The sequence below is a fragment of the Amblyomma americanum genome, chromosome 8 (assembly GCF_052857255.1).
Source record: "Amblyomma americanum isolate KBUSLIRL-KWMA chromosome 8, ASM5285725v1, whole genome shotgun sequence".
In the NCBI taxonomy this organism is placed as follows: domain Eukaryota; kingdom Metazoa; phylum Arthropoda; class Arachnida; order Ixodida; family Ixodidae; genus Amblyomma; species Amblyomma americanum.
Genome location: NC_135504.1, coordinates 96,548,677 through 96,566,006, shown reverse-complemented (window position 1 = coordinate 96,566,006; position 17,330 = coordinate 96,548,677). Strand labels below are relative to the sequence as shown.

The 17,330-nt window shown below is 44.8% G+C and overlaps 1 protein-coding gene across 1 annotated transcript; it reads left to right on the top strand.

Annotated features, from left to right (window-relative positions):
• The first annotated feature begins 1,681 nt into the window (after positions 1-1,681).
• Positions 1,682-16,994, top strand: LOC144100567 (uncharacterized). The gene is made up of 6 exons (XM_077633473.1): positions 1,682-1,761; positions 2,603-2,672; positions 3,771-3,856; positions 7,744-7,857; positions 8,376-8,435; positions 16,795-16,994. Exons 1-6 carry the CDS (start codon positions 1,696-1,698, stop codon positions 16,888-16,890), a joined length of 492 nt encoding a protein of 163 aa, XP_077489599.1. The 5' UTR covers positions 1,682-1,695; the 3' UTR covers positions 16,891-16,994.
• Positions 16,995-17,330: the final 336 nt, after the last annotated feature.

The window sequence follows — 17,330 nt, the reverse complement described above, 5'->3', positions numbered from 1 at the left end:
GTTTTGCCTTATTTCACGCGTCATACCTTTCGTTCATTGTTTATATACCCCAGGTTTTATGAATAAAGCCTTAGTTGTGAGTCAGCGCTCGTATTGTGTTCCTCTTTCTTCTGGTCATCCCTCTTTTGCGCACTGTTTTTCCATCATGAAGTGATGCCAACTCGCCAAACTGAACGTTCCACTTCGATCTTATTGTACACTGCTGAGAAAATTTCCTGAAGAAGGGTACACAAAACTAAGCGCTGAATAGCTTTTATCTTTGTGTGGTTTACTGCTTGGTGTTGCTTGATGTTTTTTGTTTGTTCATTTTTTTCATCTTTTTTAATTCACATCTGAATCATTCCTTGTTACCTCAAACTCGCTTAGGCCAACAAAGTGAAAGTAGGTAAGAAGTGTGGGCCGTGACTACAGCATGTGTACAGCCGGCGCCGTCCCATTGTGCGCATGTGGAGTAATGTCTACAAATACGACTCCTGGAGCGAAAAATAAATAAGTTATTAGTAGGGTTCTTCTTTCTTGTGTCGTCCTCTCCCTGTGGTCTGCCTAAGAGTGCTACATTTAATCGTTAAATATTGAATAGTCAGCTAGCCCGGCACCAAGGTAATTATAATCCGAGGTCGCTGACCTATTTCTGAAGTGTTATTATGAGGCCTGAATGAGGCCTGGTGGCGACAAATGTAAAATACTGCTTGGCTTATAGTATACAGTCTAAGAGTTGCCCGAGCTATTGATCGCAACGCAGGCAGTCGGTTGGGCTTGCGCCAGCACAGCTGTCTTGTAGAGCTGGGACACGGGAGCCCCAGGAACGTAGGCGAAGCTCACAGGTCGAGTGGTAGCGATGGACAACATTTATCTGAGGAGGACGGCGATATTTATAACATTAGCCCACGTGACACTAAATAGCCAGTAAAAAGCACACATACACAAAGACCAGACACAAGGCAACCGACTAAACTGCAAGCACAACCAAAACGCACAATACAACACGTATCTTGATAATCGTAATCAACAGTCTCCAACCGACCTCTCCTGCCTGCAAAGAAGACCACCCGAAGCCTCCTTGGACGGCCCCCATGCGAAAACAATAGGGGACGAACGGAGCGCCGAAGAAGGAAGGAGGGAAGCTCGTGCGATAGAACAGGCCCTGAGTTGCGAAAGGTTTCTAATAAACTTTCCCGGACAAAAAACAAAGGAAGAAACTTGGAGTTTTTATTATTTTTATTTCGACGGCTTCCCATATAGCTCCAGATGGGGCAGTCAGTGCACTATAGAAGGTCGTGGAGGCTATTTTCGCCCTGAAACTTGAGCACGCTTCAGTTCTTTATTGGAGATCAGGCCGCGTTTTTTTTCTTTCGCGTGCGCTGTTTTTCTCCATCATTTCGTCTTCTTCACCCGAATATTTATTCCGCGTGCAAGCCTATCACATTTGCTATTATGTGTTTGCTTCGTTTAGCAGCTTTCTGCCCATTAGAAATATGAGCTTGCTAGTTTTATCATCTAAGGAATTCGGTTTTTATGAAACCACATGTTTTTTGGGTTCCCTGTATCTTGTTGTAATTAGGTATTATACTCTGACCTCCCCAGCTAAATTGAACAGCCTCTCTCCCCAAGTCACTATCAGCGTCATCATTTTCTCTTTTGTCGGTCCCCGAGAATTACTGCGTGGTTGTTTTGTTCAGATTGCCATTTCTCTCAATGGAAACCATTGCAGGAAGTGTAAAGTTGAAGATATCTTTGTACGTTCTCTTCCTGCTCTTCTTCGTAAGTAGCGAACGCCTGCTTTTTATGGCCTATGCGATCATCGAGGCTTCCGAGTTGGTAGTGTGGATCAGTGCAACGCAATGCTGAACGTCGTTATTGACTTTATGGTGGGCGGGCGAACTGAGCTTACACGTGATTCGTTGACTGCACAAAACAAACTACCTTTGTTAACGAATAGATATAGGCTGCCAAATTAGAAGACCGACAGTGCCATTTCCAAGTTGGCGCGTTCACTGGGCCTCCAACTTCTTGGATACGCAAGTGGAAGAATCAATTTGTAATTTCGTCTTCATGCTAAATCTGCAGCTCGTGCTAACTGATCAAAAGAGAGCTCCCACAGGCACTGGAAGGCAGCATCACACCACTGAACCAATATTACTTCAATCCTAGGAAACAAGACTTTGTTAAAGATCGCAGGTTTCTGTTTGCAGCTGCAAATTTATCATCCCAACATGAGGCAGTTTAGAGAATTGGTTGCTTTAACACACATTCTATAGCAAGACCGGGACGTGTGTGCTTTTCTACCTCATGATATCAAGGCCGCAGCTGCGCCTGCACCCGACAATTTACGCCGAGTGCAGAGAACGTTTTTTTATGAATACCACTGCACCGGGTGCACTTCAAGTCATTGTTTTTTTATTCGGTCGTCCGCTCTTTCATTTACTTATCCCATGAATTGGGACGGCGCTAGTGATTTGCCTAAACGTAAACGCGGCTGAGTGAACAAGATGGTTGGAGGGGGCCTGGTCTCCGTTTTAGTGAGAACGATAAATGTTCCGCTCTGTCCTAGTCCTGCGCTACGGAAGCCGCAGGTTTTCATGTTTGCTCATTCTCCTTCTAGGGTCAGAGTGGATACCGTCTCTCGAGCGCCATTGCCGACGTTGTAGAGCGACAGAAGACGAATAGTTTGGGTGAATATTTTTGCTGCATGATAATTTTACATAGATTTTACCTCGTGCAGTGGTTTGTTCGATACAATGAAGCAGTAACTACTTAGATGAGTACTACACTGAACAAAAATTGCATACGCGAGCAACATAGCATGTGATCCTACTCTCGTCATAATTATCCCTGATAAATTCGTAGCGGCTTACTTGATATTTCTTTTTCAACATGGGAGCTGTAAAATGTTCGACACTAAACTCTTATACTCCGTGTGCACCTCAAATAAGAGGGGATGATTGGGCTGAATTATTGTTCGAGCGCCAATGGTTACATTTTTTCTCATAGTGAGAAGCTTGTCACTGAAATTTAGCAAAGTACCTTCTATACTGATAAGAAAATTCAGTGCAACACAGCTTGTATGCTATGAATATGTTTTTACGAATGCATTTTTAATACCTTCTTCGGGACTACCTGGTATTTCTATACTAAACAAGCTTAATAATAAGTTTAATTGTTTAATCAAATTTTAAAAGTATTTGCGTTCGCAGCGGAGCATGTGTGTTCTTCTGATAAGTTCTATGCTGCTGACGTAAAGGAATGCGGTAATTTATCTTTGTGTGTACTGCTTAAAAAACAAACTAGTCGAATAAATGTAGCATAGTTGGTGAGTGTCCAGATGTGCTATGCGTTTCTTTGTAGTCATGAAAGGCAAGGGAAGGCATAGAGGCTAAACAAATTCCTTACGGAGTGAACCTAAGCCAACGGGGAAAAAGAAAAGAAAAACGAGGCACTAGGGATACTGATGCTTCGATGTCGTAGGAATAAGAATGCCAGAAGTTTTCTGCCACGCTGCATTTAGTTAAGACTTTGAATTTTCTTTTGTGTGTGTACATCGTCATCAACTGTGCTGGGTATCATATCTTCCGTTCGTGTATGCGGACTCACGTCAAGAAATCTTCTAAGCGAGCACCAACAAGAGAACTTGTCCCATTTGAGGAAAACAGTAAATGGCCCTTCAACGTGTCAGCGGCGGCAAAAGACAGCCCGCTAAAAAGTTAATATGACGGAAATGTGTGAAAATACAACAAAATGAGTTGCACGTATTCTTCCTTTCTCTATCACAGATTATCCCGTTGGGAACATAGTCAATATCCTTGGGTTCACTGCCAGTGTCCTAGTAATTCCTTCCATGTTTGTTGCGCTCTCCAGGGTGAGTATCAAAACTTCGATTGTTGCTCTTATCCAAATATAAAAAATGAAAACTAAGAATAACAATAGTTTATTTGATTGAATTGGTCTTCAAGAAGTATAAATGTAACGTAATAGATGAAGAAAATTCCTACAGATGACATAATTTTATTCTTTTAATCTAATGAATTCTTTTAATGAAAGCGTAGAAGGGCAGCGGGTCTCAGCGAGCGGAGTAATGAATCAAAACCACACCATAGAAAGAAAAAATTCTAAGTTATTTTTATTTTACACAAAAGATCTTAATCCTAGAGTGATGAGAATGTCAATTCTTAGTATACAGTAGCAAAGTGATCGCTGATGGAAGCCATTAGCTTAAATGATTGATAACAACAACGGCTGCCAACTACTGTAGTTAGGTGACGATGCAAGACGCCACTCAACCCAGATCATTCTCTCGATCACCTGCAATGACATTCCCAGGCGGTCTCCATTCCGGCGTGGCATAATCGTCGTTGTGAAATGCTCGCGATTTCTCTAGTTATAAAAACACTCTTCGAGAGCTGCGCTAATTGGAATTACACGAAAACATTTAAAGAACGCAGAAAGAGCGATTAGGTCCATTGTAAAAACATGTTGCTCGTACGCATACTCATAACATTTGCGAAGGTGGGCTGCAGTGTCTTTCCGAGGAGGTAAATGAAAGTCCGAAGTTGTCAACTTGTTTCATCGTAACTCTAAATGCAGAGGTGGCGCCATTCTGCGTGGTTTTTGATGACCAGGGTATAGGGCATGGGTGCGTTGCAAAGTTTCTTCAGAGATCTTTGGGTCTTCTTTCGATTGGTTCTCGCATGCTGCTCAGGGACTCAGGACATCCTACGACGTTCCTGGAGGCTTCTGACCCAGTGATGTCTTTTTCGGTAGATGTCAGAAACCTGTCGTGTATGTCCCACAGTGGGAAGCTACACTTGCGCTGAAAAGGTGCATGGACACTTTTGCTACGGTGATCTTCCAGAAACAAGTACAGTGGGCCAGTTTGCGTGTCTGCTGATGACCAGTGTACCGGGAGTGAGTGCGTTGCAAAGTTTTTTCAGTGATCTTTGGGCCTTCTTCTTGTTGGTTCTCGCATGCTGCTCAGGGACTCATGAGATCTTGCGTTGCTTCTGCAGGCTTCTGGCCCCGAGATGTGCTTTTCGATAGATGTCAGAAACCTCTCGCGTATATTCCACAGTGAGAAGTTATATTTGTTCTGAAGAATCGCATAGACACTTTTGGTGCGGTGAGCTTCCAGAACAAGTACGGTGTTCCAGTTTGCGCGACTGATGATGACCAGGGTACCTGGAATACGTGCGGTGCAATGTTTCTGCAGAGATCTTTGAACCTTCTTCCGGTTGGTTATTGCGTGCTGCTCAGGAGATTTTGCTTTATTCCTGCATGTGTCTGGCACCGTGATGTGCTTTTCGGTAAACATCGAAAACATCCCTGTAAAACGAAGTTATATTTGCTCTGGAAAAGTGCATAGACACTCTTCGTACACTACACTTTCAGAACAAATCCGGTGGGCCAGTAGATCGGTTTGAGGACGTATTGCACGCTTACATTCAGTCACTTTGTATCTAGTGTGAAAGGTAATTTATTTCTCAAAAGGAATGGAATTTGTATAGACTCTTGCATTACGCCTCACCTAAATACGTTTGTCCAGAGGGAACCGTACGCTCCACTAGCAAGTAAATAAGGTGGATGGCGTGGAGTGCTCGAGCTATGTCGATGATTTCCTGATTTTTTTAACGTACGATGCTTACTCGGAAACTGGAACTGAAGCTGTCTTGTTTTTTTTTTTTTTGCCACCCGCCCATAACTAGCGTCAGTTCATCTGGCAGTGCCCCTAGGTCTTGGAGCTCTAGTTTTCAGAATGCACTTAGTAGTGTATATATGTCTTCGTTAATAGTGTCCGCGTAATTACAAGCAGCGCCGTTTTGAATAAACCGTAATCATCAGTAGGCAGCCGCTATCGGAATTATCAAAAAACATGCCACTCTGAAAACGCTCAGGTATTCTTCATCTGAAAGAGCCTTGCTGCGAAAGGAGACGCGAGAAAGGCTGTGAAACTCCCTCATATGTGCACTTGAAAATCGAACGATGCTTCTTTATGCGATATGGCAGCGCATCGCCTGGACACCAGTGCGTTTTCTCACACACTGCTTTCTGTCACTTTAATTCTCCTTCAAAAATTTATTGTAGGCATAGCCTGCACGAGCTGCGCAATGAACAGGAAATGACAAGGCACCATGCACCCGAGCGTAGTGGGTTTTCTCCAACCCCACATGATGTTACTGCTCCCTTTGGAGGATTCGAAAGCGCTGGGTAGTGCGTCGTATGTCCCAGGGCTTCCTTCTTCTTTTCATTCTTCCTATATCTCTTCCCTGACGGCACGGCTCATCTTAGCAGCCTTGTGGAGACAGTTGTTGCGTTTCTTCTTTCCTAATATGCTGCGTCGTTTGTTGTCGGGTGACGAGACGACACCTGCGCTAAAGTAGAGTTAGCTTCACGGTGGTACCCCCAGTGGTTCATCCACTGTACGATTTCCCGCGTGAGTTGATATTTCTGGCATCCGGTAGTGCGCGGTCAGAATACGCATAAGGAATGTTCTGCAGCGGTTTTGACACGAAACTACTAGCGAAACGTGTAACCGCCAGAGTTATACTGACTCGCCTAAGAAACCGCATGCTTTCTACTTCCTTGGAGTCATGTTACATCAATCTGGAGTGTGCCTAAAGCCGCACCTGTATGAGCAGCTGTTTTACGCACTCTCGTGCCTTTGCGTGTACCGACCTGTGATCGTGTCAGGTTTCTGCTGTAACAAAAGACCCAGTTGTGAGAGCTAGGTTTACAATATCTGTCATTATAGTTGAACAGCATGCCATTAAATCAGTCCGGTGATCATCATGCTTTGTGCTGACTTGCTAACCTTAAACACGTTTCGATTCGCTTTGATCCCTGTTCCGTACTTTCCCTGACGAATCTTATTTCACCGCGTTCTGCAAATCCGGATTAGAGTACTCTTTTGTGAAGTGCTTGTCTTGGCTTTCTGGCGGATTATCTCGCACTAAACAAAGTGGCTGCTCCTTTTTAGACCATAATATTTCTGCGCAAGAACCACCTATAATGATCAACGACATGAAGAATAACGAGATCGTACTTGGGTTTAAGTGGCTGCAAAACCGAGTTGTCGCAAAGACGTAAATGCTCTCTCTTGTACATAGACCACCTCGTTTTAGGAGCTGACGGCAAAGTGTTAAAGCAGTCAACATGTTTACCAGTAGAAAAACATTAAAGACTTGTGGAATCAAACAATACGTCGGCAGTTCTCGTCAGTATACGCGTCAACTCAACTGCCGCCTTTTCTCGATCCCGGGAAATAATTTACCACCGTACTGCAGGCAAACAATACATCATATCATTTTCTTGTGCGTGGTACAACCTCAATGTCACAATTTATTTCTTTTTCAATGCACTATCTCTTTACACCATGGTCATGAGCAAATTCATCTGTACGAAGGGTAGAACACACGTCTCTAAGACCGAACTATGTGTTCGACAGCTCCCAAGGCATTGCGACCAGGAAGGCAAGAAAAGACAATGAAATCCTATGGGTAACTTCACATGCTTACACCCGGAAATTTTTAACCAAATTTTATCGCTAGATACCGCGTGTTCAGCCCGCAACACGCCCAGAACGAGTTCTAGACAAATGTTTTGCCCTCTGTGCGAGACTTTGTTCGACCAGTGTTGTTGACGCAGCAACTACTTTGATTTTAAAGTTCAGGTTAAAGAAATAAGACGTATAATTTTCTTAAAGCAAATGAAGAACTCTCAGCGTCTAAGCTTCTGCCATTATCTTTCCTACAGGGCCTGAAGTATCTACTTATCATCGCCATTGCATGGTTTGTCGTCGTGTCATCATTCGAAACTTTTGGCCCAGCGAACACTCAACGTTACTACGGTGATGCAACGAAGGATAAGGTGTGTGTCTTTTCTCTTTAAGAGTGCGAGCATTTTAATTGGCTCTTCGTCTCTTTCACGTGGATTTCAATTTCGCATTTAAGCATTTCAAATATTGTTCTCACTGGAAGATGCCCTGACACCAAGGTTGCAATATTCTGCATGTCTGATAAACTCGAAATTTAATCCTTCCAGGCACATTTATATCATAGTGCGGGTTTTTATCCTCTGAAAAACAGTCACTCAGACAGGAACTCAGGTCGTTACGAATAAATGACAATGCGAGTGCGATTACGCTATCCTTAATAATGCGACAAGCGGGGCTTCTTTTGTGAAGTTCTTGTGTCATTTTGTGATTCTTGTATTTTTCCTATGTTTCTGCAAGCTACCGCTAGAGTAAGTCTCTCATTTGCACGTCTGCGTCATGCACCCCGGTTATGATATTGCGTCTTTAGTTCTTTTTCTAATGGCTGTTTGATGATTACTATGAGAGTGAGTTACTACAGCCACTGTTCCATTGATCTACGTTGCTCGTTCAGTTTCAGAACCTTGGGTTGTTTGCAAAAGTCGCGCACCAGGTTGTTACCATATTAGCTAGGGTACGTATTACGCCTTTCCTACTTTTAATAAGGCAATGCTGTGCTTGTATACGTAAAGTTGGTCTGAGCTGTTCTTGGCAATGACACCATCAGACTGAAAATAGTGCAATATATACGTTGTGCGACTATCACAGTTCTTTAGGAAGCGAGCACATATAGTTAGATTGGAATACCGAATCAAGCAGCGAATATTAAAAATCGAGTGTATTGAATTACAAATGATATTATATATCCGTGGCTAGAGCGCTAATTCTTCATGAAAATGAGCCAATAATTAAAAATGCTGAAGGTATGGTTATGACCAGTAAGACTTCAACATAAAGATTGTGCATTTGATACCTCGTCCATTTCACAAATGCTTTATGAGCGACAAAGAACTTGTTTCAACAGCACAGCTGAGTTAGCATTATTAAGAAATTGATAGAACATATCTTTACAAATAACGGTGTAAAAGGTCTCACACGCTGTCGTGTAAGCAGAAAACTGCTCCGCGTGACCAAAGCAGCGGCGTTCTGCTAGGGAACTGAATTGTGCGAACGCTTTCTCGCCTGGCACACAGATGATATTGTGCTCTCAGCTTTGCTAAGTTTGACTGTCCGAAGCCAAGCTCACCAAATTACGTATGTATAGGTGGCTTTATTAATGGAAGCCCCTGTTATTAACGGTGGTCTTATTAACGGAAGATTTTATCTCTAGCGTCGCTCGCTGCATATTTCTATAAGAGTAGTAGCAGTGATAACAGCACAGCGAGTGACAGCCATGTGACAGAAGTTCACAGCGAACAGCATGATGTCTCTCAAGTGAACTGATTGGCGGAGAAGAGGCTGAAAGCTTTCGGTACGAGCCGCCCCGGTGGCTCAGTAGTTAGAGCGCTCGGCTGCTGAGCCAGAGTACCTGGGGTCGATAGCGACCGCGGCGGCCGCGTTTCGATGGAGGCGAAACGCTAATGGCGCGTTCACACTTGGACTTTCGGCGGCGAGAGCGAGCCGAATCCGCTGCCGCGGCGAAGATTCCGCCGAAATACCCTGCGGAAAGGCCGATCGGTCCAGGACCGAATTCTGCCGCCGGAAAAAAGTCCGCCGAAACTTGTCAGCCAATAGGAAGGCGAGTACCCGCGGCGACAAACATGGCGGCGCTTTTAGATGCAGGACGCCTCGCTTCGTCTGAATTCGTCGCTGTTACTGCCTTTTGAGCGCGTTCACTGGCCATAAAAGAGCCAGCGGTCTTTGGCTTTGTCTTATTCCAAAATTATTCCACAGCCCTCAAGAACAGCACCTCTTTCTCTCTTTCTGCTTTCACTCCCACCTTCCTCCCTTCCCCTCCGGCGCGGTTTGGGTGTGCACCGACATATCTGAGACAATTACTGCGCCATTCCCTTTGCACAAAAACCAATTTTCTTTTCAGCTTTTGGTACCATGTGAAGTCCACAATGCAATCAAAGGTGCGCTACAGAGAATTCTTAAAATGAGACTCTGAAAAGTACGTGGAATCCACCTCTGCCAAACATTATGTAGTCAATGGGCCAGAAAATAAGGTGATAGCAGTCACCGTCGGTGACAATTAACTAAAATATCTTGTTCAACTTTTTAACCACTGCTGCTACCTTGAATGATTGTAGCGGAAACATAGAGGCGGTCACATTTGTAGTATTGTTCGTTGCTAAAATTCTTCGACAGCAGGCGTATTATGAGGTATTCGACCGCAATGTTTCCACTGATTGTGCATTATTCCGCGGGCAAGAGGTGGCCGACGCTTAACTGCTCCCTAGTGTGTCGCACATTTTACGTCGGGTGTTTCGTCCGTTTCGATAGCCGAAAGTGAGATGGAAACAGTTACCGCCTTTACCGATCGATGTATGTCGTTGGCAGACGAAACGCCGAGTCGCGCAGGGAGGAGTTCGCGCAGATTGGCACCATTTTGCATGCGCAATTACGCTAACCGAGATGAAAATTCGGAAGCGAATACCTCGTATCACATGCATACTAGGATTATTGCACCAAACGAAACTGTGCAAGAGATAGGACTGCGACTAAGTTTCCAATATAAACAAGCTTCCTTACTGCATTCACTAAAAATTTATTCACATTTCACTATTTTATTTAACTAGGTACCTGGCGGCGACAGTTATCTCGCTTTTTGCCCTCTGGCCACACTTTTCCCGTTGTGCTGATGCATCATCTACGGGCTTCTGTGTAAAGATTGCATTCCTGCTTTTCTGCTTGTATAGCTCAGTGTACTGCTGGCGAGTTGTCTGTGTCGGGGCTTCCTACCGTCTTCCCACTTCACTGTTCCACTGTTGCCTTGATGACTTGCCGTTCGCGGTGATTGTTTTCACGATTGTGCCTTGATTTACATGTCACATTTTGTAACATACCCCCAACTGAAATGGCCTCTGGCTGCAATGTATGACCATGAATAAACAAATAAATAAATAAATAAATGACTGATGTGCTCAGTGGATTTACATACCTCCCAGAGCCCAGTTTTAAGAAATCTCTGAAGCCTAATCTTGACCACCCTCTATTGTGCATCGAGAGCGAAGTATACAGTGCGTGGTGGTGCAGAATTACGAACCCCTGATATTACCCACCTTTACGCGCCTTTACATGTGGCTGTACAGCTTAGGAATTGAATACCAGTTATAAAGCGCCAGACTCATGAATGAATTCCGAATATCCGCAAACAGCTAAAAATATGCCTTCCCAAGTGTTTGGGACGTACCACTTTACACCTACGCCTCATCATTGGACCTTATTTATGGTTTTAATGTTTTTTTAGGAACGGAACTGACGCAGTCTAACATCTTGGTGGACGCCCCAACCGCGCCGTAAGGCTAGGGTTAAATGAGGGAGTGAAAGAAGAAATAGAGAAAGAAGTGACGTAGTGGAGATGGTCGGAATAATTTCGACCACGTGGGGATCAATAACGTCGACTGAAATCGCACAGCACACGGGTGCCTTTTGCGTTTCGCCTCCATCGAAACGCGACACTATTTGTGCAGTCGGTCAATTTATGTCGACCGGCACATGGATAGGTGCAGACACTGCAATAATCTTCACCGCTCCGATATATAACACGATTTAATATATGCCCATGTTAGAGAATTTTTTCCTTCTGTCATCAACACACAAAATGATCGAGTCAGTGTTCAAGAGGCAAGCACAGAGCTGTGCTATCCAAATTCGCAAGCGCAGGTATTTACACTGAATCACAGTATAGTTTTACGTTGATGTTCAATAATATTTTTTGTCCCTTCTTAAACCTTGTATAGTACAGTTCTACCTTAAATACCTTCAGTAGGCACTGGATTTATTCGACTATAGACCGCACCCGGTGTAATTACGCAGTTGTAAATTTCGTCTTAACGTAAAAAGATTTTGCTTTGATGTTCCGCACCCTAGGCCTAATCCGGAGGGATAATTTTCGGCTGCACATAACTTTTTCACGCAAACAATCTACAAACGATAATCGCAAATATAGGGAAGCAGCAAACCTCAGTGCGTTTTATAGATCGTACAGAAATTCATTCTTAAATGCGCCAAAATCGCTTTCCCGGGAGCTGTCGCAATGAAACAAGTCACGCCAGTCGGAATCGACGAAAGACTCGTCACTGCATTCGTCGGCTTAAAATCCGACTCCTGGGTGTCAGCAGTTTCCGGTCCCACTTTCATGATGCCGTTGACAGCATCCCGGACACCGTCCTCCGTTGCCGAAGTTACCGAGGATATTGAAGTTACCGATTCGTTACTCCGTCCCCACTGTCATTCTTATTCGAGTGTTTTGCGCGAGTTCTCACAAATCCAAGCCCTGAAAAGCACCCATTGCGAGCACCATTCGCTTGCATTTCGGAGTTGATTGTGAATGGGAGCTGATTTCGCAATGTGCCTAAGCGCAATAAAATTTCGGCTTACTTTTTTCTCTCACAGCCGCGCTAGGCTTCTTCGGATCTGAGAAATTATCTTAAAAAATTAAATCTTGTTAACCGACATGCAAAGACAGTCCACACCACGCGAAGGTTTGGCTTGCACACATATACAGTTTGTGGACAACTGACCAGAAAATATGGTACTAACTTTTAGTATTAGAAGCGAGTATGTTAGTTTGGATTAGGCTCTTCTAGTATTTCTGTGAATTGTTAGTTTTCTTCGCCAAAGGAAGGCTGTGTACTGGGAATCTGCGAAACACAATTTACCTTTGCTTTACTCCTGGCAAATGACACGAACCAAGTTACCTGAACAGGCTCCGTTCCTTCGCGACTTGGATAATGTCTTAAGCGTGGCCCGCATGGAGCGTTTTTTGCCCGCGAAATCATGTCGCGCGGCCGACGCCCGTGCCGGCGTCTACCAACTCACTCCCGCATGGTCAGCAGCTGAGCGGCGTTTTTTTTCCCGGCCAGTTGTGCGATGCGCGCCCCCATCCAGGCGCCTGCGTCGAGGTCGCGCGCACCTAGTTCTCCCTGTCGCCTGTGGGTCAAGCTGCAGTGCCCTCTCGGGCTCAAGCACCCGCTCGCTCTGGCGCGCAAGCTGTGCGTACGGAGGGAGTTTGCGTACGCATCTCTTACAGCGTTGCGTACGCTGTGAATAGTGTAAACACATTTTAGTTGGCCATGTCAGCATCTCTCAGGCGCTCGCGTAAACAGTAGCGCCATCTAGTGACAACACGTCAATGCACATAAACTCTTGGTAGTAGAAAATTTCATCGGTGATTGCAAATAAGTAGGTTGATTGCACTGCCAGCGTTTTTTTTCATCCAAGAAGGAAAACTATGCAAACCGAAGAAAATGTAAGAACTGGCTGAAAGCTAGAGAACTGCTTCGCCAGGTGTCGTTGCTACGACGAAAACACTAGGGTGCCTCGGTGCCAGCGCCGGGTGGAGACCACTTAAGCGCCGCCGCCATATTGAATCACAACTTGACTCTCCCATGTACCACGATATTCTCGACTGGTAGCCCAGTGTAGCTCCCGCTGCAAAAGGCCGTTCAAGTTAAAGCACTTTGAAGCACGCCGATAGCATGAACGGCGCCGTTACAAACGCTAGCGCCGCTGATCCAGTGTGATTCAATATGGCGGCGCCGCTGAAGTTGTCTCCACCCCGGCGGCGCTGTCATCGAGGCACCCTTGAAAACACTGCATTTTAGTTAGGCCTAGGAGCTTGAAAATCGCCAAATTATCTGAAAAACGGGGACTAGTTACCGCTTATACCGCTGCGTGTCGGCAAGAGTAGGCGAAATAAAAGCGACCACTACCATTTGAACGAGCTATTGCGTCGGAGAATCCAGCGGCGACATGCATTTATTCTGAAGCGGGCGAGCAGGGCGCCGCCATCTTGTCAACGAGAACCACGCACCTTTCCTCTCGGCCGGCGTGGCTCTGTCCAGAATCACGTGACGCCAGCTCCGGCTTTCATTGGCCCTATGTCGCTGCCCTCTCCCGGCGTCGGCGTTTTTTTTCTATTCCGCCAGAACCCGACGATTTGGCAAAAACGTCCTCTCCGGCGGCAAAAAAACGCCCCGCTGCCGTCGACGCTGACGAAGCGCCCGGAAAAACGCTCCATGCGGGCCACGCTTTACGTTGTTAACCGCTTATCTAAACCGCACGCAGCACTCGCGGCTGAAACGGGTAAGGGACCGTACTGTGGTAAATCTAGCGAACATGAGCTGCTAAAGGTATTCTTGCCCAGACCACTAAAAAGAATTACAGGGAACGTAAGGGTGCTTACGGGCTGTGAATGCAAAACCATATGTGTGCCATCGTGTACTTCAAGTTAATTATATTTGTTTACTAGCTCGTACAAGTTAGTAAGTAGTACCAATGTCAGAAAGGCCTTTCCGGTGAAAGCCTTTAGGCCAAAGGCCTTCAGGTGAAGGCCTTTAGGAAAGACCACAGGGTATACGTGAACGTAAAAACATTGCTTTAACCGAGAAACCATGCCACTTCTGGTTTAGTTAACATCACTTCCTGTCTGTGACCACTTACTGTTTAACTTCCTGTCCTGTGGCACCACTTTCGGTATTGGTACCATGATGATGCCACACTGAATTGTCGCGGCCCGGGTTCAGACCCAATCCGGAAGAAACCGTATTTTTCTTTCCTGATCTTCTAGGCACGGCCGGCTACGTCGTGAGGTCACTTGTTTTTCGGTCCGCTTCTAGTGGATTGTCGGTCAACACGGAATTTTGATTTATGAGCCTTATAAGGCTCCCGCCTTAATAAGGTCCCAGAAACGACATGCGGGAGGGGGCTTGAAAACCTGCGGAAGCTACCGGCAGAGTTTTCATCTCTTTTCATTGAGTTAAGTGCAGTTAGATCTCTTTCGCCATATTGGAAACCCTACAGATGTTTCTCGAATATACGAAGTTGTTCGTGAGCAACTCGAAGATGAGTGTGCCGTAACCAGACGAAACTTCTCGCCCCAGCTTCTGAACGAGGATAGATCTTATTCCGCGAGAACTTCGGACATAGGTTTGAAGAATGTGTATTTCGAGCACTATTTCTCACTGGAAGTATACCGCTGATGAGTTGTTGCTAGCCCTCTGCACATAGAGCCTTGAAAAAAATTAAAACGCAGCTTTTTATTCCGAAAGCAATATATGGCCTATCAGCAACGGAACGCGGCGGCGTTGACCAGGAACAGTGGGACCAAAACCTCATGACGTCACCATGGTCTCGAATGCCGTAGGCAGTAGACCATAGGCAATGAAGCAGACATTAGTTGTTGATAAGGACAGTTACTGATAGTGATAGTTATGATGATAGCGGAAGTTTTGGAATGATAAAGGTTGTTACTAAGTGATGAGGACAGTTATCAATGACAATGGAAGGTAAAGGCCTTTAGGTCAACGGCTTTTATGGTAAAGGCATTTAAGGTTGGGATATTTATTGAAAATACCTTTGTGGTAAAGCACTTCAAGTCAAATGCCTTTAGGTCAGAGCCTTTTAAGGTAAGGGCCTTTAGTGTGAAGGCTTTCAATGAAAATACCTTCCGGGTAAAGGTATTTCAGTTGAAGGCATTTTTGACTAAAGGCAAAGGCCTTTGTTGTTAATGCCTTTATGGTTAGAGCCTTTAATCTAAAGGCCTTTTGGTCAAAGGATACTTTCACATTCACAGCCCGTAGGGACCGTAAGTGCCCGCCGTGGCTTTTCTGTTTCACAAAGCTAGGCCTTTTAAAACTAAAAAGCAGAGTTTAGATTTTGTGTTTAGAGTTTAAAGCAGTGTTTAGAGCAATAAACCAGCCCTGAGTGCAGCGCTCATCCGTGGATGTGAATGTTTGTTCTTAATGCGAAAGTGTTTCATGAGTTGCTGTTAAGCGTCACTGCTTTGTTTCAAGAATGTTCCTTTCACGACTTTATGCTTGAACATAGTCAGTGTTTATTTCCTGTATTGTCTTTTTGCCACTCCAGCATTGAAAGGTCGGCCTGCCGGGCTGCATTGTTTTGTGGGCTTTAACGTCGCAAAGCAGCTCCAGGTAAATTAGACGCCGTAGTGACGAAGTTGACTATAAATGTCCCAAATCTGGGGTTTGTTTAATCGAAGGAGAGGGCTGAATAGGGCTGGTGCATTTTGAAGGAAGCCCACTGAACAGCGCTGATAGACAGGAAGAAATTGATGAACACAGGTACAAGCACATAATTGTGTTCCCTTCCGTCCTGTCTGCACGCGGCGCTGTTCAATCGGTTTCTTAATTCTGCACTGAAAACGCACTGCATGCGATGTGTGTGCGTGCGTGCGCGTGTGCGTGCGTGCGTGTGTGTGTGTGCGTGCGTGCGTGCGTGCGTGCGCGCGCGGTCAGCACTGGGGAAATTTGCTATGCTTCTGCAGTAAGTCTTCGTTAGACCTATATAGTAACTCTTTTTTATTTCTGGTGTCCCGAAAGAAAATTTTGTTTCTGTAATACTTCGGCTTCCCGCGAGGCTTGAAGTCAGCAAGACAGACCGTTTGACAGAAATTTTCTGCATTTACCTATGTGCATAAACATTTTCATGCAACTTGAAATAAACATCGATGTAAAAAGTAGTAAATAAGGTCATTATGCTCTGTATCCTCCTGCATCATGTTCAGCGAGTACAGTATCAACCTGCACTTCAAGAAGAACCTGCGCTATCAAAAGACAGAGCTTCTTGGCATGTCTTGTTCAGACACTCCACCGACAGTTGTATTCCACTTTTTTCCTCCCAGGGTCAAAACTTGCTTCATGGATTCAATTCAGTACAATTCAAAATCGCTTCTTTGCTTATTCTTTTAACTATCGTCATGTCCCGCACATCTGGGTCGATAAAATACAGGTACTCTTTTTTCTCTAAAATATTTACATCTTCGCAATATAATTCCCAATAACGTTCTCAACTGTTTGTTCTTCCAGATCTACATAATATGGGTCTTAATGCTATGCTATCTGGAGATGTACGCAAAGAAAACCCAAACAGCCGAAGAAACGACGACGATGTCAACGCAGTGACTTTATTGTGCTGAAAAAACGATGGGAAGTTTCTTTCACGTTATCAAATACGAGTAATCTGCTGACATTAAGAAACGTAATAAGCAACAAAATAAAATCATTTAGCGGAAGTAGTTTTTGAAAAGCTGTCTATAGTAATTTCTGCTATTCAGTACTTTACAAGTGTCTGTTGTGAATGTTTGTGATGGTATTTGTCACAGTCACGAAGAGTGCATATAAATTCCGATGACTTTGGCACGTTGTTCACAGTAAGGCGAACGATGCAGCTCACATCGCTGGTGCGGCTGCTCGGGTAACCATAGCAGCGCAAAAAATGCTACTTGCACCCACATCCGCACACGTGCAGATAGCTGAACTTGAGTTTCACAGCCACTTTAGCTCCCAGGATGCCGATGGCAGAATCATTGTGAAAAGCCTCGCACCTTTCACTGTAGATTGAA